Below are 21,527 nucleotides of genomic sequence, written 5' to 3' on the forward strand. Positions count from 1 at the left end.
CAAAAATGGACTGATGCGTGTGTGGTTTTTTGTTTTGTTTTGTTTGTTTTGTTTTTTGCTGAGATAAGTTCGGGAGACAATTTAGCAGTTTACACTATTTTGTAATCAGGCAGTTAAAGATTCGTTAAAGACACAAGTGTCAATGTCAGGCAGTCTGCACACAGAGAAGTGAAGTACAGTTCAAAATTCAAAATATATATTAGACACATGAAAACAGGAAATAATTGTGACTAGCTATTGATGGGGAGATGCCGTGGTTATATTTTAATTTGAAAAAACAAAAGCCGGAAGAGTAACAGGATATTTCCGTTCCTTTGAGTTGTCGCCGACTCAGGTCTGCGGCAGACGGAGCAGCGGTGAGAATGCAGAGATCTTGAACACAACTGAAGTAAATTTTTCCCTTTTGCTTTTGTGGACTGTCATTTTCTTATAAGGACTAACGTGTTGTAGCCGGAACGACCAGGTAAATGATCACCTTCATTTTTTCCTCCAGTTTTTGTGCAAACTTTTGCCCATTCGCTAGCCAACCCAGGCTAGCAGCCTGTTACCTGTAAGCCTCTGCTTAATGTAGCTGTTAAAGCTAAATGACGACACTGTTTAATAGATGTTTAAGTGGAGAGAAAGAAATGTTTTTCGGCTCATATTGTTAGCTTACTTTGGTACATGTGGTTGACTTCAGTGGCATGTTGTCTTTGGAAATAGAGGAGAGAGTATGTGACTTTCAGGAGATTAAAAGTGTCAGATACTTCGTAATCCCTCTAAGAATCCTCACTGAAGCTGTTGGGTTTAATCAGTGAGTCTATCTTCATTTCGAATTCATGGTCCATGTAAACAGAAAGATCGCAGAATAGAATACAATAGAACAAGTTGGGGAGTTTTGCCAAACCAGACTGTGTTGCTACAGCTGCACATTAGAATTCTAACCAGAATACCTTTTAAACCTCTTCAACAAAAGGTTCCTTTAAACCTTTCCTGAAGTAGACAGTGATGGCAGCACCACTCCCTCAAAAGAGATTTGTAATTCCTTATTTATTATTTTAACACCTTACTCATTACAGTTTTCTCTATTACCGTAATTACCCTGGCAGTTTTGATATATTTAGGATTGGAAATGAAGTTCAGGCACCAAGGTTAAAGAGCAGCAGAACAGCAGCTGAAATTCATGGTTTTATTTCTTGCCTGGCACTCTTGGAGAAGTGTGATGTCTCTGTGGGGTGTGGTTGCAGGTGCAGTCAGTGCTGCTTGTCTCCTTTACTACTAAGATGTGGGGTGTATGTCATGTAAGATAGACTATCACTGTGTTCTGGTGTATTGGAAACCAAACGTCTTAGTTTTTGTGAATGAAACAATGAGCATGAAGCTGCTGACACCCAATTTATTTCTGAATGTTCGGCAGCTCAGTTCTGTCCTCATGATGTCCTGACAAATTCTGGTGTTAGAATTCCGAATAGTAGGTCCTGTCTATGTTTTCACTTTGATTCAGACTGGGGCTGCTCAGCAGGGACATGGTCTGCTCTTTTCTGTGGGACAGTAGTTATTTTTAGAGTCTTCCTGCACTTCAGTGAACACTGTGTGTGTTAACGAAGAAGACCAAGTTGTGCTGTTCAATAATTTATGAGCTGCTCTCTCTTCTTCTGCATCTTTCTCCTCCTTTTCCAGTTTAATCTACTCTGTTAGGGACAAAGGCTGAATAGCTTAGTCTAAAAAGCACTTAGTGGAGCTCAGAGGTGCTTTAGCAGTGGAGAGAGGCTTGAAATAAGATGTAACAAGATGCAGAAAAAAATAGGTATTGATAAAATATATTCCACATATGCACTACAGGCTCACAGTATGAGATACTTTTATGAGAACTTTTGATATTTGAGGGTGTGTGGACTGGAGCCAGATCTACACTCAACAAAAATATAAACGCAACACCTTTGTTACTGCTCCCATTCCCCATGGGATGGACGTAGAGACCTAAAATTCATTCCAGATACACAATATAACCATCCCTCCCAAACAGTGGTCACAAATCAGTCCAAATGTGTGGTAGTGGGCACATCTGCTATATTGAGATAATCCATCCCACCTCACAGGTGTGCCACATCAGGATGCTGATCTGACATCATGAGTAGTGCACAGGTGTACCTCAGACTGCCCACAACAAAAGGCCACCCTGGAATGTGCAGTTTTGTCTCACAGCAAAATGCCACAGATGCCACAAGCAATGAGGGAGCGTGCAATTAGCATGCTGACAGCAGGAATGTCAACCAGATCTGTCGCCCGTGCATTGAATGTTCATTTCTCAACCATAAGCCGTCTCCACAGGCGTTTCAGAGAATATGGCAGCACATCCAACCGGCCTCACAACCGCAGACCTCGTGTAACCACACCAGCCCAGGACCTCCACATCCAGCAGGTTCACCTCCAAGATTGTCTGAGACCAGCCACCCAGACAGCTGCTGGAACAATTGGTTTGCACAACCAAACAATTTCTGCACAAACTGTCAGAAACCATCTCAGGGACGCTCAACTGCATGCCCGTCGTCCTCATCGGGGTCTTGACCTGACTCCAGCTCGTCGCCGTAACAGACTTGTGTGGGCAAATGCTCACATTCGATGGCGTCTGGCACGTTGGAGAGGTGTGCGCTTCACGGATGAATCATGGTTCACATTGTTCAGGGCAGATGGCAGCTGAGAATGTCCCAGTTCTTGCATGGCCAGCATACTCACCGGACATGTCACCCATTGAGCATGTTCGGGATGTGCTTGACCGGCGTATACGACAGCGTGTACCAGTTCCCACGAATATCCAACAACCTCGCACAGCCATTGAAGTGGAGTGGACCAACATTCCACAGGCCACAATTGACAATCTGATAGACTCCATGCGACGATGTGTTGCACTGCATGAGGCAAATGGTGGTCACACCAGATACTGACCGGTTCTGGGTCCCCAGACCCCCAATAGCGCAAAAAACTGCACATTCCAGGGTGGCCTTTTGTTGTGGGCAGTCTGAGGTACACCTGTGCACTACTCATGATGTCAGATCAGCATCCTGATGTGGCACACCTGTGAGGTGGGATGGATTATCTCAATATAGCAGATGTGCCCACTACCACACATTTGGACTGATTTGTGACCACTGTTTGGGAGGGATGGTTATATTGTGTATCTGGAATGAATTTTAGGTCTCTACGTCCATCCCATGGGGAATGGGAGCAGTAACAAAGGTGTTGCGTTTATATTTTTGTTGAGTGTATATAGAGGCACTCAAAGAGGAGGTATCCATGTTGCTCTGATTTATTTTATTTTTGAAGATCCAGACTTGGGAACAGTGGGTTTATAGCAGTGTGACCATCTGTAAGTGTATTTAAAAATAGAAAAATCCTTCGGTAAACTGTCAGTGAAAACCGTAGTTCGGCTTAGGGCTGTGCGATATGACCAGAATCTCATATCCCGATATAAGAATTCTATCGTCCAGATAACGATATAAATGGTAAATGGTCTGTATTTGTATAGCGCTTTACATATCACAAAAATGTAACATTTTCTGTAAATTCTGTGACTCTCGGGCAGCTTGAGTTGCATGAAGTGTTTCCAGCTGGGCATCGTGTACCTGGAGTCGAGTGTTTTAACCGATGCATGAAACGATACATTTTTAGACATAAGTTATAACTAGGGGTGGGTTTTTATAATCGATTCATCGATTAAAATCGATTCTGGCTTGGATAACGTAAAATCGATTCATTAAAATCCTGAATCGATTTTTTAATATAAATTTATTTTGTCCGAAATGCCAGAATCTCTGGTGACATCTCACAAAATTTCAAGAACCACCAAACAGTAAATGAGAGCAGGTACAGGGATTCTTTACATAGACTTAAACACAGGGCGTGACCCGCGGATCAGAATCAGTTAGATGTCGCCTTTCTCACAGTCGGGGCTGAAAGTGAAAGCCGACAGCTCGCTGATCCGGGTCCGCGCTTTGTGTTCACGCCCTTTATGCGCTGATTCTAAGGCTGTTAGTTTGATCTCTCTCCAAACAATATTGACTGAACCAGCAGCAAAAGAAGATCCAAACGCTTCACATAAACATCGTCATGAATTCACTCTTTTACTGTTTTGCTTCCATTGCGATGCGCAGCTCTCTCTCTCTCCCTCTCTCCCTCTCCCTCTCTCTTTCTCTCTCTCTCTCGAACAGTTTTGCTTTCTTCATTATTCGCTTGCTTGTTACGCACAAGTTTACTGTTGCTTACAGCGCTGTCGGCCGCTGTTTTTTTCCCTTTTACATTCTTCCGAAAAGAAAACCTCATTTCTGCTGTTCAATACTGAACAAATTTAAACTTTTTAAAATTATTCAAAATGCAAAATGCTTAGCCGTGTCTCTAATAAAACCGCTGTAACGTCAGAGGTAATGTTCATTAATTAATGGTTTTCTTTCGTTTTTGATGTACTGCAGAATATTTTTTATAAAATCCCAGGCCAGGAAAATCACCTACATGTTTTTCTGTGTTTTATCTTCAGCTACTTTGACACAAAGGCATCTGCTGTGATGCTCACAGCTTGGATAAAGTCTTGTGAGTGTCAGCTTCCTTTTTATAGATACAAAAATATGTAAATGTACTGATCTGAATTATATTTCTGACTGTCAAAATTTCCCAGATTTAAATTGAATCGAATCGAATGGAATTAAATCGAATCGTGGATCGAATCGATTCGGGACCTTGTGAATCGGAATTGAATCGATTCTAGAAATCAGTGACGATACCCAGCCCTAGTTATAACGGCCGCCGTTTTCTTTGTGAGTATTTATTACACGGCGTGCTGCGGGGAAAAGCCTGTTCTAACGTTTGAGTCTAAGGTTTTGTTTTGTTTTTTAGCACCTGGCGTCTTTCTTTTTTTTTTTTTTTTTTTTACTTCTCATCCGTAAATAATCTGCTCTTTCACGTGATTCAGTTTATTTTGAAAAGTCTCAACGGGATCTTGAGCTTTATTGTGAAAGGTTTATGTGGAACATAAACAAGCAGACACGCGATGGTGTTACCGTAGTTGTTGCTAACCACAACGCATAAAAACAGGCGCTTGTCCGTCCTTAGTGTGGCTATATTAAATATAAGAGAAAGAGAGAACTTTAAGAAATTGATATAGCCACTACAGTGACCATCAAAACGGTGAAAAAATATTGCCGTAAACAGTTTATTTTGCGACACACAATCTGATATCGTCGTGTTGGTGTTGTTCCCAGATCGTCATACTAAAACATTTTGTTCCAGGATCAACATTGCAAGTGACCAATCAGAATGTTGTGACGTCATACTTTTGCGACTTCGGGAAAAACCGCCGTAAAACAAAAAACTGTACTTAAGCTGCAAGAAACCGCCTCTGTCCTCCGATCAACGGACCCTAACCCTAACTGTAACCCTTTAATAAACGGTAAGCAGAACTGATATTGTCCTTGCAACATCGGAATTTCATAATGCACGAATGGCTTGGTTCGTAAAAGAATAACGTCACAACAATGTGATTGGTCACTTTCAATGTTGAACCCGGAACTGGAAACAACACCAACACGACGATATCAGATCATCCATTTTGGCACACCACGAAACAAACGGTAGCGTAAAATGAAACGATAGACGTTTTTACATCGTCATCAGATATATATCATTATATTGAACAGCCCTAGTTCGGCTTAGGGATTTTCTTGGCAACTATGTTCTTAACCGACTAAACAAGGAAAAAAAATTAGGCTAACCATGACTAACAGTTTTATTTTTTTAAAGGCAGTCTAAAACTAAGAAACAATGAGATATCATGTTAAATTTGAGAACTACTTAAGGTCAAAAACTCATTAAACAAAGGCATTTGAAACCATTGGTCACATTCATCAACAATGCGTAACTGTGCGTCATCTCGCATCATGCATTATGAACATTGCATGTTATATTTTGGAATCACATTGGAGTCACTGTTTCCAACAAGTGCAATCATTCAATAGTTATCAGAGCTCAGCACTGCCCTCTGTCAAAGCTTTAATTTCTGATGTTATGCTTTAGATTTCTGTAAGGATAACTTGGAGAGATCTTAGCACAGATCAGAATTTACTCTGCCTGACAGAGGGATGTTGCCTGTACTATGAAGCACAATTTGGGGCTTAGTGAGGTAACTTTAAATTTAATCCTGGATTTTCAGTGTTTATAAGGTGGTTTGCTTTTTACCAGGTTATAACACCAGATCTAATTAGTCGAAAGCAAGTTACTGGTTACTTTCATTAACAACAACGATGGCAAAACCATCATGTGGCTCCGCCATCCGCTTGTTTATTTTCCACACAAACCTTTCACAATTAACCTCAAGATCCTGTTGAGACTTTTCAAAATAAACTGAAATGATATACATTATTCTTATTTCTCAGAAAACTGTACTATGCAAATTATGCCGCAAACTGTCCCCACCACACTCAAACACGGTAAACCTCTTCTACCACCTACGCAAGAATGATGTGAAAGAGCATGAGGAGAGTTTACAGCTGAGAAGCAAAAAAGAGCCTTCAGGTGCTCAAAATAAACCTTAAATGTTGGAACAGGCCTTTCCCTGCAGCACACCATGTAAAAAATACAAAGAAAATGGCGGTCATTACAACTTATATATCTAAAATTGTATAGCTTCATGCCTCTGTCAAGCGACACCCAGCTGAAAACACTTCACACAAGTCGAGTTGCCCGGGATTCACAGAATTTACAGAAAACGCACTATTTCTCGAAATATATTGCGATTGGGATATGAGATTGTGGTCATATTGCACAGCCCTATATATCACAAAATGGTGCATTTTCTGTAAATTCTGTGAATCTCGGGCAACTTGACTTATATGAAGTGTTTTCAGCTGGGTATTTTGTACCTGGAGTTGAGTGTTTTGACCAATGCATGAAACTATATATTTTTAGATATAAGTTGTAACGGCTGCCATTTTCTTTGTGAGTATTTATTACATGGCTTGCTGCGGGGAAAAGCCTATTCTATCATTTGAGTCTAAGGTTTTTTATTTTGACTCCTTTTTGCTTCTCATCCGTAAACTCTCTCCATACAGTTTCACATGATTCTTCTGTAGGTGGTAGAAAAGGTTTGTCGTGTTTGAGTCCATGGTGGGTACCGATTTCCTGCATAATTTACGTAGTACAGTTTTCTGGTCCATGTCAGACTTTTTATAACCAAACCATGTCCAAGCTACATAGGTAGCCACTCATTTAGGAATAAGGTCCTCGACTTGTTTTGTTTTTTTTAACAGGTCCTTTAACAATAGATGTTTTAATTTCGTCATCCGGCATATTTCATCATATCACGCAGCCCTGGCTTGCTTTGCAGTTTAGGGCACAGGGAGACCATAGTGTTCATTAGTTCTCCATCAGGATCCCAAAGGCAGCTGTTGGCTATTGGGAATCCTCTAGTTCCAATGTCAAGTTGATCTGTACGTCCATTTAAAAAAAAAAAAAAAAAAAAACCCAACCACAATCTTAAATGGTGTATACAGCAAAATAATATATATAATAATATATATATATATAATAATATGTATATTTTATATAGAGCTGGGCGATATAAAATTTTTCATATCACGATATGTTTTTTTCATTTCAGGCGATAACGATATCTATCACGATATAAGCCAAATAACTATATTTGTAAGATTTAAATGTGCCGTTGCTCACAAGTAAAATGTGAAATAATCAGCAGCTTGTTTTGATTTAAATATTTATTTTCCAAAATAAGTTCAACAGGGTAGAAGTACTTAAGGAACATGAGACTTTTTCAGATAAATAAAGGCAAATATTGCAAACTACACAAAAGGCAGCCGCTAAAGCGTTTAAGTTTCAAAATAGAACAAACGAAACAGACGACTAAATTGTCAATTCCACTTAGAAACAAAATATTAATTCTAAAAATAAATCTTAGTTTGTTTTACAGAAGAACAGACAAAACTGACTAACTTTTGTCAATATCAAATAAACTGAGAACTAAAAGGAAATTCTCAATCTCTCCTTGTTATATAGCTTAGCTTTTCAAACAGTTTTAACAGTTACTTTAGTCTGACAAAAGCCGAATGACGAATCAGCGCTTCCAGTCAGAGATTGAGCATGCACCGCTTTATTGTATTTCCAGACTTGCTTTCGGCACAATTTACAGTGCGCTACTCTGTTTTTTGTCAGACTTGAAATAGCCGAAATACCTTCACACTACGGAACTTCTATGGCTCTTCCGTTCGACAATTTCTCCGGCATTGGAACCATCATCGGTTTTCTCTTCGGTAACCTTCGGTCACGCTGTCGGTTGATTTTTCTCTAGTCTGCACACTCATTTCCTCCATTACCCTGGGCGGCATGGCGGCTGGCTGCTTCCCAAACAAATACACATGTGCGGCTTGGCACGCACGTAACAAGTCACGTGACGTGACGCTGCGGCTGTGATTGGTTCGGCTCTGCGCTACTTAATTTGGATTGGCTGTTCAAGAGCCTATCGCAATAGTTTAATTTTTCTATCGAGAAAAAGTTATTTCGCAATACATATCGTTATCGTTCTATCGCCCAGCTCTAATTTTATATATATATATATATATACATTCATTTTTGGAAACTTAAAGAAATATGCTAGAAAATATTACTCTCATTGTTAACATCACCCACAGTATTCACCGAATGAGAATATTTGTTCCCAGTATCCACAGCTGGGGTCCTTGATTGGAGCAAAGTCTGAGCCAAATCTTGTGTGCCTTGGTGCTGTCTTTCTACTAACGCTAGATAAACTAAACTGCCTTTGTTTTTTGTTTTTTATCCTATGTCTCAAAGAATTTTGGAGGATGGCAGGTCATCCACACTGAGCACTTGGGAGAGCACAGGAAAAAGACAGAAGGTGAAAGAGGAGCACTACTGGTGTTGTGCGATGGAGCGTGCTCACAGCCTCCTCCTGGACGAGGAGGCATGTAATCAGGTGGGCAAACACCAGAAGGCCGAGTTCATCTTGGAATGGCTTAACCACCTAAAGAGGCTCCTCCCAGTCACTGACAGGGTAAGAGGTCATATGATCATGGAAAATAAAAAGGAATTAATTGTGTAACTCTGAGAGTGGTAATTCTATTAATGTTTGTTACCCATTAGGTCGATATCAGACAGAACCAGCGGTGTTTGGTTGACCAGCTGTGGGAAATTCTAATTAACTCTCCAAGCGGGCCTACCCGCTGGCTGTTGGCCCACTGCTTGGCTGTGCTCTATCGCTTAGGAGACCCCATCCCATCCAACTTAATGGTGGAGAGGTGTAACGACATAATACGCAGCAAAGATGACTCGCCGTCAGCCCTTCCAACCCGGTTGTAAGTCTGGATACATTTATGATCACGAGGGAAGAAAAAAAAACTTTTCCTCTTTTCCATCCCCTTAAAAATGTGGGTGCAGTACCCATTCAGGGAGCATGTGAGAAGTTGTTACGATTCGGTGTTGTCAGTGTTTTGTTTTAGGCGTGACGGTTATGTTTCCTGTTTTACTTTGAAGGTCTGTTGTATCTCAGTGTGTTCAGTTTACGCTTCCTTGTCTCGTCAGTTCTGATTTGCCCCAGCTGTGTTTCCCTCCTGTGGTCCATTCCCTGATTGCTCCCTCTATGTATTTAAGCCTTGTGTTTCAGTTTGTGATGGTCGCAATCTTCCCCCCCGGTTGTAAATAGTTTGGTGTTTTGATGTAAATAGCTGTCGATACTTTCGTTTTGGGATATTTTTGTGGAAAACCGTAGTAGTTGTTTTGTTTTTTTCCCCTTATTTTTATTGTTCCTGTGTTGCACGCCGGTTGCCTAGGCCGGGGTGTAACACAGTGTTAACTAGAAAGATTTGCATTTCCTGCGAAAATGCAGTGTGGATGCTTTAAAGCTGAAGCTGTATGCAAAAACTAGCTGAAAAAGCTGAAAAGTTGCAGAAATTGTAAAAACTTTGCAGAAGCAAAGGAACTTTGCTAAAATGGAATAACTTAGCAGAACTGCAATATCTTAGAGGAAACATAATACTTGGCAGAAATACAATAGCATAGCAGAACTTAGCAGAAATATTGTAACTTACCAGAAACATGATAACTTCTCAAAAATACAAGAATTTAGGAGAAATAGTATAAGATAACAGAAAGAATATATTTAGCCAAAAATACTTAAGCATTACAGAAACACTATGATTTAGAAAAATAGTACAACAGAGCAGAAATACTGTGATTTACCAGAGACACTGTGATGAACTATGAATATTGTAATTTTAAATCAATACTATGTTTTAGCACAAATACTATAATTTGACAGAAATACTATATTTAGCACAAATCTTATAAAATAGCAGAAATAGTATGATTTAGCACAATAGTAATAACTTAAACAGAAAAATTGGAAAAGCAAAATGGACAGCTGAAAAAATGCTGAACATGCTGAGGGTCCCTCAAATATACTTGTTAAATGAAAAAAATTGGCAAAAAAAAATATAACAGCCACACAATCACAAATATGGACACATATGGAAACACACATGCACAGAGAGACACACACACAAGATCCAATTCAGTCAACCAGTCTAAATATATTGAATTTGAATCTTACAATGAGATCATCCCATAAAAAGGCTTCCTCTCTCTCTCTCTCTCTCGCTCTCTCTCTCTCGCTCTCTCTCTCTCACACACACACACACACACACACACACACACACACACACACAGAGAAGTAAGTTTCTAGCTCAGTCAAGCAGCCTTGGAGCTGCTGAATTTGAATCCACCAATCAGAGAGCCTGTGCACTTTTTCCCGCCAAAACAGGTGCATGCAGCACAGAGAGAGACAGGATTTTTGCAGTCTATTTCTCATAATGACGACTCCCCTCAAACAAATGACCATAATTTCCTAACCGTAGGGGCTAGAACGGTCATTCTTACACCGTTTTGTTCAGAAGAGATGGGGGAATCTTAAAGTGTTGACAATTTATCATTAAAATATGAATTATTAAAGATAATTGACTTCTAATGCACCATAACTGAGTAGAGCAAAGCAAAAACTGCCTTGACTTGCCCTCAAATAACGCTTTCTAATTCTAAATCTATTTGGAGTATCAATATCATTCTTTCACCGTAAGAGACAGCAGGCTTTGGTGAACAATCATGGAAATTTTCAGGTCTCTGTGGAATTCCATTAAAAAGATATGACGAGAGAAAAAAGTGGTTCATTTCCAGAGTTTGAAATCTGAAGAAATCTGAGCGAAGGACGAATTTCCTACCCTCAAACAAGTCTAACTCATTTCAGAACGGTAATAGGTGAGAAAATAATTCTTGAATTGTGAGCGTCAGGAGTGTCTGAAGATATACTGGGACAAGCCTTATGTCTTAACTTTGCTTCGTTGAGGAGATATGACGATTCGAATATGCCTCTCATTACAGAAATCAAGCGGTGATTTTGAACAAGCTCTCCATTGACTTTCTATGGAGAGTTTTGCGACTTTGTGTTGGTCTGAAGAGATTTGCCAAAATTCTATAAATCCCACAACAATGATAGTGACATTTTCGGAAACCCAGCAAAAATACCTACGTTTTGATGTATAATTTGTGGAAGTTGAGTGAAGATTGAGCAAGTAGCAAGAAGTTGTTCGGACATGAAGAGAAGACTGCAAAACCTTCAGTGGCAGACTGGAAGCCAAGTGCATAGCAACCATAACAACGCATGTATTTTGTGAAAAATCACAATTTTGCAACTGAAAACTTTAAGAGGCATAAAGGTAAAACGGTAAAAGATTTGAAAAAGCTGAATCATACCTGAATAGCCCAATAATTTGAGAACATTTTAAAGTTTGAATGGTTGTTCTACGTGAAAATATGAGGAAGTAGTTAAGTTTCAGAAACAAGCAAATTTTAGCAGAATTGCAGAAGTTTCCCATTCATTTCAATGGGACAAATTAAGCTTAATATTTTAAAAAGTATAATAGTGAAAAATACCAAAAGACATAGCAGGAATTAGCAGAAATAGCAGAATATTTTAAAATTTGAACGGTGAAAATCGGCTGAAAATTGTGGAAGTAGTTAAGTGCCAAAAAGTGTACGGAAGTCCCAAGAGGAACTCAATAGTGTGGATGCTTAAAGCATCCACACAAATAACAACAGTGTTATTTTTTTGAAAGCTTGAAATTTAAAGAATAAATCTCTATTCACTGATGTCACAATTGGAAATGTTATTGTGATGTGATTATTTGAATGAAAATGAAGCTGAAAACTTTTTAAGACTTAAAATATGTTTAGTTCAGTTTTCAAGCTAGTTTTTAAATGCAGTCTGTGGGCCGTTTACACTCTAAACATTGCTTGTTGATATTTGTTCACATTAAATGAGTCATTAAATGCTATCAAGCTTCTGAAAAGTAAGGTTCTGAAATTGAGTATGAATCGTACTATAATTAATATAATTGTAATATAATTTCCACTGATTTCCATTTTTTTTTCTGTCTGTGACGACAGTGGTCTCAGCTAATATATATGGCTCTTTCTTGCCCTCCTGTTTTTTTTTTTAAGATAAATATCATGCTGACATGTGTTAATATTCCACCACAAAATAGATGCTGTTACGAAATGCGAAATTCATGCTTGCTGATGTTTAGGGTTTGTTGAACACGCTCCCTGTCCCTATGCAGTTTTTCAAACCTTGGCTCCTCTAGTCTGCATGTTGACGTATCCTTAGGCAGGATGTTTGAACATTGAGCTGCAATTACATCCACTTAAGTGTGAGTGCGTGAAGGTTAAAAAGCCCCTTGGCATACAGTAGAAAAAAGTGTTTGCATGAATGTGTGTGTGTGGGTGAATAAGACGTGTCAATAAGTAAGTGCTTTCAGAGTAGAAAAGCACAATATACAGGGAGTGCAGAATTATTAGGCAAGTTGTATTTTTGAGGAATAATTTTATTATTGAACAACAACCATGTTCTCAATGAACCCAAAAACCTCATTAATATCAAAGCTGAATGTTTTTGGAAGTAGTTTTTAGTTTGTTGTTAGTTTTAGCTATTTTAGGGGGATATCTGTGTGTGCAGGTGACTATTACTGTGCATAATTATTAGGCAACTTAGCAAAAAACAAATATATACCCATTTCAATTATTTATTTTTACCAGTGACACCAATATAACATCTCCACATTCACAAATATACATTTCTGACATTCAAAAACAAAACAAAAACAAATCAGCGACCAATATAGCCACCTTTCTTTGCAAGGACGCTCAAAAGCCTGCCATCCATGGATTCTGTCAGTGTTTTGATCTGTTCACCATCAACATTGCGTGCAGCAGCAACCACAGCCTCCCAGACACTGTTCAGAGAGGTGTACTGTTTTCCCTCCTTGTAAATCTCACATTTGATGATGGACCACAGGTTCTCAATGGGGTTCAGATCAGGTGAACAAGGAGGCCATGTTTGTCTTCTTTTATACCCTCTCTTGCCAGCCACGCTGTGGAGTACTTGGACGCGTGTGATGGAGCATTGTCCTGCATGAAAATCATGTTTTTCTTGAAGGATGCAGACTTCTTCCTGTACCACTGCTTGAAGAAGGTATCTTCCAGAAACTGGCAGTAGGACTGGGAGTTGAGCTTGACTCCATCCTCAATCCGAAAAGGCCCCACAAGCTCATCTTTGATGATACCAGCCCAAACCAGTACTCCACATCCACCTTGCTGGCGTCTGAGTCGGACTGGAGCTCTCTGCCCTTTACCAATCCAGCCACGGGCCCATCCATCTGGCCCATCAAGACTCACTCTCATTTCATCAGTCCATAAAACCTTAGAAAAATCAGTCTTGAGATATTTCTTGGCCCAGTCTTGACGTTTCAGCTTGTGTGTCTTGTTCAGTGGTGGTCGTCTTTCAGCCTTTCTTACCTTGGCCATGTCTCTGAGTATTGCACACCTTGTGCTTTTGGGCACTCCAGTGATGTTGCAGCTCTGAAATATGGCCAAACTGGTGGCAAGTGGCATCTTGGCAGCTGCACGCTTGACTTTTCTCAGTTCATGGGCAGTTATTTGGCGCCTTGGTTTTTCCACACGCTTCTTGCGACCCTGTTGACAAAATAGAATGAAACGCTTGATTGTTCGATGATCACGCTTCAGAAGCTTTGCAATTTTGAGACTGCTGCATCCCTCTGCAAGATATCTCACTATTTTTGACTTTTCTGAGCCTGTCAAGTCCTTCTTTTGACCCATTTTGCCAAAGGAAAGGAAGTTGCCTAATAATTATGCACACCTGATATGGGGTGTTGATGTCATTAGACCACACCCCTTCTCATTACAGAGATGCACATCACCTAATATGCTTAATTGGTAGTAGACTTTCGAGCCTATACAGCTTGGAGTAAGACAACATGCATGAAGAGGATGATGTGGACAAAATACTCATTTGCCTAATAATCCTGCACTCCCTGTAAGTGCCAGTCCATTTACCGTTTTCTTATGTGTTTTTCAGGGCAGCCATTGCATGTCTTGGCACATTATATGAACAGCTTGGTCGGATGCTCATCGGCTGCTTCAAAGATACGTTAGTTTGCCTGCTGAAGGCTATGAAGAGTGCTGAGGTTTGTTCACTTATCTCCTGCTTTTGTAAGTTTCAGAAAGATGTAGAAAAGACTAAAGCAGGTTTAACAAATTGTCAGTGATTCTGCTGGAACAAAAAAGGGACACATGCAGACTAACCACAAACCAGACATTTATTCAGACATTAATATGTAATTCTTTCCGAGGTAGAATGATTGTACAGCACACATCTGGCTTTAAATAACAAGAACTGGGTTTGAATTCATTTTGGATCTGGGTCAAATATATAACACAGGGACATTTATATATTTACTTAAGTTTTATCTCAACCAGAAGCTTTTAGTAGCTATCATCAAGTTTGTAGCTCTGGCACAAGTATGGCTGAATATTTGTCTAACACTATATAGAGGGGTCCTCTAAAACTGTTGCCCGGCAACCTTTAAAAACACCTCCAAATTATTTCCCTTTCTTTCAGGTTAAAGAAGTTTAATTATACATTGGATCTTTGTGATGTCCTAGGACAAATACCTGCAATAATAGATTTATAATATTTTCCACATTATCCAAGACATGCGGTTTTAGTAAAACAAAGAAATACATCACCACAGCTCTTACATACAATTATAGGAAAGAAAATGCAGTTCATTATCAGGACCTTGTTCTGTAATTTGTGGTAATTCAAAGAAAACGTGCATGTGTTTGTGTGTGTAATTAATTTCACTTTGGGAAATAATGAAAAAAAAACAACACATTGGAATGGACTTCTGACACCACCACCTTTAGGCTAATTCTGGCTCTGGCTCATGTGTGTGACATCCCTGCCTGCCCTGAAACTGTGTAGTGATAAATGCTGAAAATGTTACCTAGATATTCTGATTGAGATTTTGAAGGGCTTTTCTCACTTGAACAGGTCAAAGTAGTTATAAGATAAAGAAAGATTTTAATCAGAACAGCTGCAGATTTGTGAGATGATTTTTCACAAATAACCTTCTGTGCTGCTCTCAGTCTCAGGGTCGCTATGAGATCATGCTCAGCATGGAGAGGATCCTTCGAGGTTTGGGTGTCAGTGCAGTGTCGTGTCACCGTGACATCTACAAGGTAGTGAGAGCCTGTCTGACAGACCGGTCCATGGCTGTACGCTGTGCTGCTGCCAAGGTAACAGCAGCTGTCATGTCTCATTTGACATTATTTATTATTTATTGTTCTTGTAACACCCTGTCAGTTTAGGTTTGATTTCCTTCCATGCAGCTAGTTTTAAAAATCAATCTGAATCTGGACGTCTATGAAACTTTGTCTTGGTTTGTGCTCATTTTCGGCTCAGATGTTTGGATAGCTAAGTACTTCTGTGTGTCATCCGGTCAGGTTTTGTTGGAGCTGCAGAGAGAGGCTGCATTCTTGTGGACCAGTGAGCTGGAGAATGTGGCCACTGTGTGCTTCAGAGCTTTTGAAGGATCAAACTACAACGTCAGAGTGTCTGTATCCAAACTGCTGGGAATTCTCCTAGCTGCTGCTGTGGAACCGCGACAGTTCACTGGTATGACCCCAAAATAGGGCTCTGTAATATGTACAGGTTATCCGAACCCAAAGCAGCCCCAGACCATGACACTACCACCATGCTTTAAGTTATTTTAATAAAATGCTGTGTTTAGTTTTGTGTCAGATTTAGTGGGACTCAAGTTCAACTTTTGTTTTCTTCTCAGTCCACAGAATATTTTCCCAAAAGGCTTAGGGGTCATAAAAGACGGGGTTTTTTGCCAAGTATAATGGCTGTCACCATGGTTCACTGGAATCCCAAAGTCTTAGAAATGGCTTTGTAACCCTTTCCAGACTGATGAATATTAATAAATTTGTCTTTCATCTGTTTCTTTAGATTATGGAATCATGCTTTGCTTTTTCAGGTCTTTCAACCTATTCCAGTTTGTCAAATCCGTTCTATTTTTGTGATTTCTTTTTTTACCAATCTAGCAGTAATCATTCTTGGGTGTTACTGGGTGTGAAACTGAACTCAGCTTCCCAAAAAATAAATAAAGCTACTTTGTATTTTTTACAAAAAATTATTTTTTTTCCTCCCGCTGCACTGTACCTATAAATAAGCAGCTCTCTGCATCAGGTTATGACAATAGATGACAAGTTCAACAATCAGTATGTCAGTGAAGACATATTCACAGATTACATATTATTATGTAATTTAATTGGCCATTAGATTACATTATTGGAGTTGTACAATTGCAGTTAGAGCTTCCCAGTGTTTATTAGATTTGCAGTCTCACACTGTAATTGCTGGGTGAGTTGAATTACCAACCCTCCACGTTGGCATTTACATGTATGTTCAGACAGCTATTTGCACATATATGAGATCAATAAACTCTATTGCCCCCCTCCTCCCCTGCAGCCCCCAGGCAGGGTGCTCGGAGTCAAGGCTCTCTGGAGGAGGTCATGGAATTACTGTCTGGAGGGTTTCTGCGGGGTGGAGGGGGTTTTCTCCGAGCCAGTGGAGACATGCTCAAGGGTACAAGCTCTGTCAGCAAGGACGTCCGCATCGGAGTTACACAGGTGAACCACAGTGACAGCATGGAATCATGCTATTTAGATGTTTGTTGTGAACTCACTCTCCCCTGCCTCTCAGGCCTACGTGGTGTTTGTCTCCACTTTGGGCAGCTCCTGGCTTGAAGCCAACTTCCCTGCTTTCCTGTCCTTGCTGATGGAGCTGGCGTCACACGTCAGGGCAACGCAGACACCAGCTGATGCTGCAGTGACGCGTCGGTGTGTCTCTTTTATCCTGAGGAGCACTCTGGGGTCTCTGCTGGGAGAGAAGGCCCAGATCAACGCTGTAAAACAGCTCTGTCTCGCTGTGGCCACACAGAAACGAGCAGTTGGTGAGCATGGTGAAAGGAAATTCTGTATATGGCTGTCTTCTCTGTATTAGACAAATGTATTAAATATATATATATAATTCACTCAATAACAGCATGTTATGATTGCTAGAATAGCTCCTGAAGGAACATTATGGAAATAATGCTAAAAATCATATAGGAAAATATCAGTTGTACCAACTGATTAAAGTCACTGCATATGAATATAAACAATTTTACAGGTACTAGCTTCTCAGATGTGAATTTTTGCTGTATCAGATTTGTTACCTTGTTTTTTTCTGAACTCTAGAATTTATTTTGACTTTTGGGAGTAACTCTTTTTTTCCCACTATTTTTGAACATTTGAAGCTGAAGAATCATCCAAATATTATGAATATTTTCCATTTTGATAATGAAAAGTATTATAAATAACAACCTTGTGGTACGTTTAGGCCAAATGTGAAGCTAAGTTCACTGTGTTACTCAAACAAATACAACTGTCTCTTGGGAGCAACACCCCTGAAACCTGATGTGAGAACAACTGTATTCCAAAGTACAGCCAGTAGCTAAAACAAAGTAACAGCAACACTTTCCCCCCCCAACGTTGACAGTCTTACAGTGATAATCTTGACCTTCATTTCTGAATGTTGGAGAATCTGAGCTTTTATGACACATCACCTATCAAATTTTTCAGTGAAGTTATTATCAACTTGTAAATTCCTGTAGGATGCACAGGAATCACCTTATATAGGTGAAAATGGGGCTGGGGTTGCTGGGGTATTGTTTTGCCAGATTTATTTAGTAAAATGTGCTAAATAAAAAAGGAAATAACATCCATATCCATATTTGGTGTAACTGGCTTCTGAAGCCATTTGATTTACAGTGTCATTATTTATTAAGTGTTAGTAAAAGTATGCATGTTTTTGATGATGTGTGTTTAGATGCTGCTCTGACTGACAGGAACGTGGAGACCAAAGTCTCGTCTGCAGATGTCTCAGCCAGTCAGCACATGTTGGTTTGCTGCCTGCTGGAAATGGGAGCATTGGTTCAGGGATTGGGATCTTCTGCGGCCCCCCTGCTCACAGACACTACCACAGGTCTGCAAGATGTGTTTTTCTATAGTGTTAAAGACACTCATTAGGGCCTGAGCGCTGACAGTGCAAAAGGCTTATTGTATCTGCTCCGTTTATTGTTGTTCAGGGAAACGAGTCACCTTGTTGACAGTTTAACCATGCTCAAAATCCCATTAAAAATTTTTGCACATACATCAGGTCTTGTGAAAACTTGTGTATTTTATTGGTCTTAGATGTGTGCAGTGCAGAATGCTTCCATAGCGCCTATAAATTTGCAAACAATTAACTCCACCTCTGTCGTTCACATACATGTACGAAATTTGGCACACCCATGTAACATCCTAAGAGACACAAAAATTATTTTGGATTGATGTCCTAAACCCGACCAGCCATAAGTCCCCCATTTTGAATTTAATAGTTGATTTTGACATCTTTTTTGCATTTCCCACCACTTGTACTTTTTCAAACTCCTCCTGGGATTTAAGAGATTTTTTTTGAAGGGCGTGTCCGTGATACCATGAATAAACTTCAAACACTGATGATGTTTCACAGTAAAAATTAAACATTTCTATTGTACTTTAATGAACATCTTATCATCCCATGTATATAAAATTCATTGGTAGTTCTGTTCATGATATATATAGGAGCGGATGCATAATTAGTGGGTATTCTCCACCACCATTTAGTGGGCATAGCAGACCATCAGTCTGCCCACAACAATGAGTTCCCAGGCTCAGTTATAGCAAAGGTGGATCGCAACACAGCTCGACCACAGCAAGCCAGGGTGTGCACCAAAGTGCAAAAGCCCTCTTATCACTGCTTGCAGTTTTAATTTAGATATTTCTTTCTTTGTTTCTTTCTTTGTAACCACCTCTGTGTCTCTCTATGCATCACATATTATGCAACATCTTCCACACTGCTGTGAGGTGGATACTAACTCCAGTTGTACATTGCTGATTAAGGGTGCTCCTCTTCTAGCTGGAAATGTTCCCAAGACTTTGAGATGGTCATACTGGAGGTAGAACAAAGCACAACAGTGTTTTTTTTGTTTTGTTTTTTATATTGGTTAATGTCTCTAATATATCTCAAAATTTTGGGAGCATTTCCACTGCACTATACCCTGAGCACACTGAACCTACAGAGAAGAACCTAATACCATCGCAGCTTAAGATGGTGAAGTTGGAGTACATCCATCTCACTGCAGCTGATTACTTTTCAGAGTAGCTGGCAAATAAAATACTTGTTGTGATGTAAGAAATGTGATTTACAAATGTATTCACAAAGGTGGACGTAAGTCCTGCAAAATCTCAGCGTATGACTGACTGTCTCTCCCACTCATGCATCCAGCCCTCCTGGACACGGTGATCTCTGTCCTCCTTCACCCAGCCACCTTGGCCAGGCTGGCTGCTGCTTGGTGCCTGCGCTGCGTTGCCATGGCTATGCCGTCTCACTGCTCTCTCCTCCTGGACTGTTGCGTCGAACGTCTAGTGGCACTGAAATCCTCACCCGACGCTGTAGCTGGGTATGGAGCTGCTATTGCTGCCCTGGTGGCAGCAGTGCAGCACTGCCCACTTGGAATTCCACACACCAAGGACAAGGTGTGTACACTGGCACCACATTATTACACTGAACATTTTGCCATACACATCTTCAGAATTGCATCACCACATCATCATTAGAGTGATTTGAAGCTTTTGTCAATTTTATTTTGAAACAGTTTCATGGCTACTACTTTTATTGCTGAAATCCTGTTTATGAGTTTGTTTGATAGCTCCACTTTGTTATTATTTATGTTGTGTATCTATGTGTGTAGATGGTGTTGGATCTGGCAGAAGACCTCCTCCGTTCAGCCTCTCAGAACAGTCAGATTTCTCTCCAGAGGACTCAGGCTGGCTGGCTGCTCATCTCCTCTTTAATCACGTTGGGTAAAACTGCTGAACTACACTCTAAATCTTCTTGCACCATACCAGAGGAAACTGTGAAGATCTGCAAACATCTTCATTACCATTGTGTTTGAGATGGAGTAGAAGCATGCCCTTACAGATTGCAGCTTCTTTAGGGGATATTAGTATTTGAAAGGTTTTGCTTTCCCTGAAAGAAATTCATGGTATACAGGTCCCCATGACTGACATCATTTCATCTAGTACCACAATAAAATCTCCTCTTCTCTAATATAACAATATAATATTAAACTTTGAACTAACATTTTATTTGATTAAATCCCTTGTCACACCAAAGAGTTTATTCAGTAACCTGTTTCTACCATCAGCTGTTGACTGGTAAATTTTTATAGGTTGTAGTTTGCTGTTGATGCACCAGCAGAGTAGGCAGGGAAGTGGATGGTGAGACAAACATGCCTAATAATTACTTCCACTTCCTGCTTTTTCTCTCTGTTGCTCCAAATCTCCAATTTATTGTAACTGACCAGCAGAACATTCTTAAATTAAAACAGATAAGTGTAATGATTTTTTTTTTTTTTTTTTTTTGAATTATAAAAGTGTTTCAAATGTTCGGGTGAGAAATGCAATAAATCCGTCAAACTGTATTAGCACTATTATTGTTAGTTCCAAAGAATGAGATCTCAGATACAAGCAATGAGCTTTCTCTGAGGGGTGGATGGGCTTTCCTTTAGCAACACAGTAAGGAATTCAGTTATTTAGAATGCGCTCAGAGCTGCTGCTCCTCTACATTGAGGTGTTCTGAGGAGGCCCTGTGGTAGATTGGAGAGCTTGTATCTGGAGAGATGAAAGATTTGATAGGAATTTGTTGTGCCTTGTGTATTAATCTGTGTTTATAGGTCCAGCTGTGGTGGAGCACCATCTGCCCCGCCTGCTTCTACTGTGGAGATGTGTGTTTCCTGCTTCACTTCGTGAGCAGGAGATGGAGCTCCGACGTGGGGACTACTTCACGTGGCAGGTTACACTCGAAGGACGTTCTGGAGCACTCAGTGGTTGGTACACTCACTGCCAAACAGAAATCTGTGTCTCCACAAGTTGAAAGGCATTTTTGAGACTCCAAATGTGGTTTCAGTGACAGGGTTAAATTTGGGTTATGG

General features: G+C 40.0%; 1 protein-coding gene across 1 annotated transcript in view; it reads left to right on the plus strand.

The window, feature by feature from the left end:
- The first annotated feature begins 282 nt into the window (after positions 1-282).
- The window catches only part of heatr5a (HEAT repeat containing 5a), a 52,108-nt gene continuing 30,863 nt past the window's right edge, over positions 283-21,527 (plus strand). Inside the window, exons 1-12 of the mRNA XM_026191683.1 lie at positions 283-463; positions 8,830-9,049; positions 9,139-9,350; positions 14,480-14,588; positions 15,553-15,702; positions 15,910-16,081; positions 16,940-17,100; positions 17,174-17,423; positions 18,341-18,496; positions 19,820-20,070; positions 20,286-20,397; positions 21,270-21,422. Of these exons, the coding sequence (XP_026047468.1) occupies positions 8,924-9,049; positions 9,139-9,350; positions 14,480-14,588; positions 15,553-15,702; positions 15,910-16,081; positions 16,940-17,100; positions 17,174-17,423; positions 18,341-18,496; positions 19,820-20,070; positions 20,286-20,397; positions 21,270-21,422 (1,852 nt within the window). The 5' untranslated portion in view covers positions 283-463; positions 8,830-8,923. The remainder of the gene's footprint in view (positions 464-8,829; positions 9,050-9,138; positions 9,351-14,479; positions 14,589-15,552; positions 15,703-15,909; positions 16,082-16,939; positions 17,101-17,173; positions 17,424-18,340; positions 18,497-19,819; positions 20,071-20,285; positions 20,398-21,269; positions 21,423-21,527) is intronic.

Source organism: Astatotilapia calliptera, chromosome 14 (genome assembly GCF_900246225.1).
Source record: "Astatotilapia calliptera chromosome 14, fAstCal1.2, whole genome shotgun sequence".
Classification (NCBI taxonomy): domain Eukaryota; kingdom Metazoa; phylum Chordata; class Actinopteri; order Cichliformes; family Cichlidae; genus Astatotilapia; species Astatotilapia calliptera.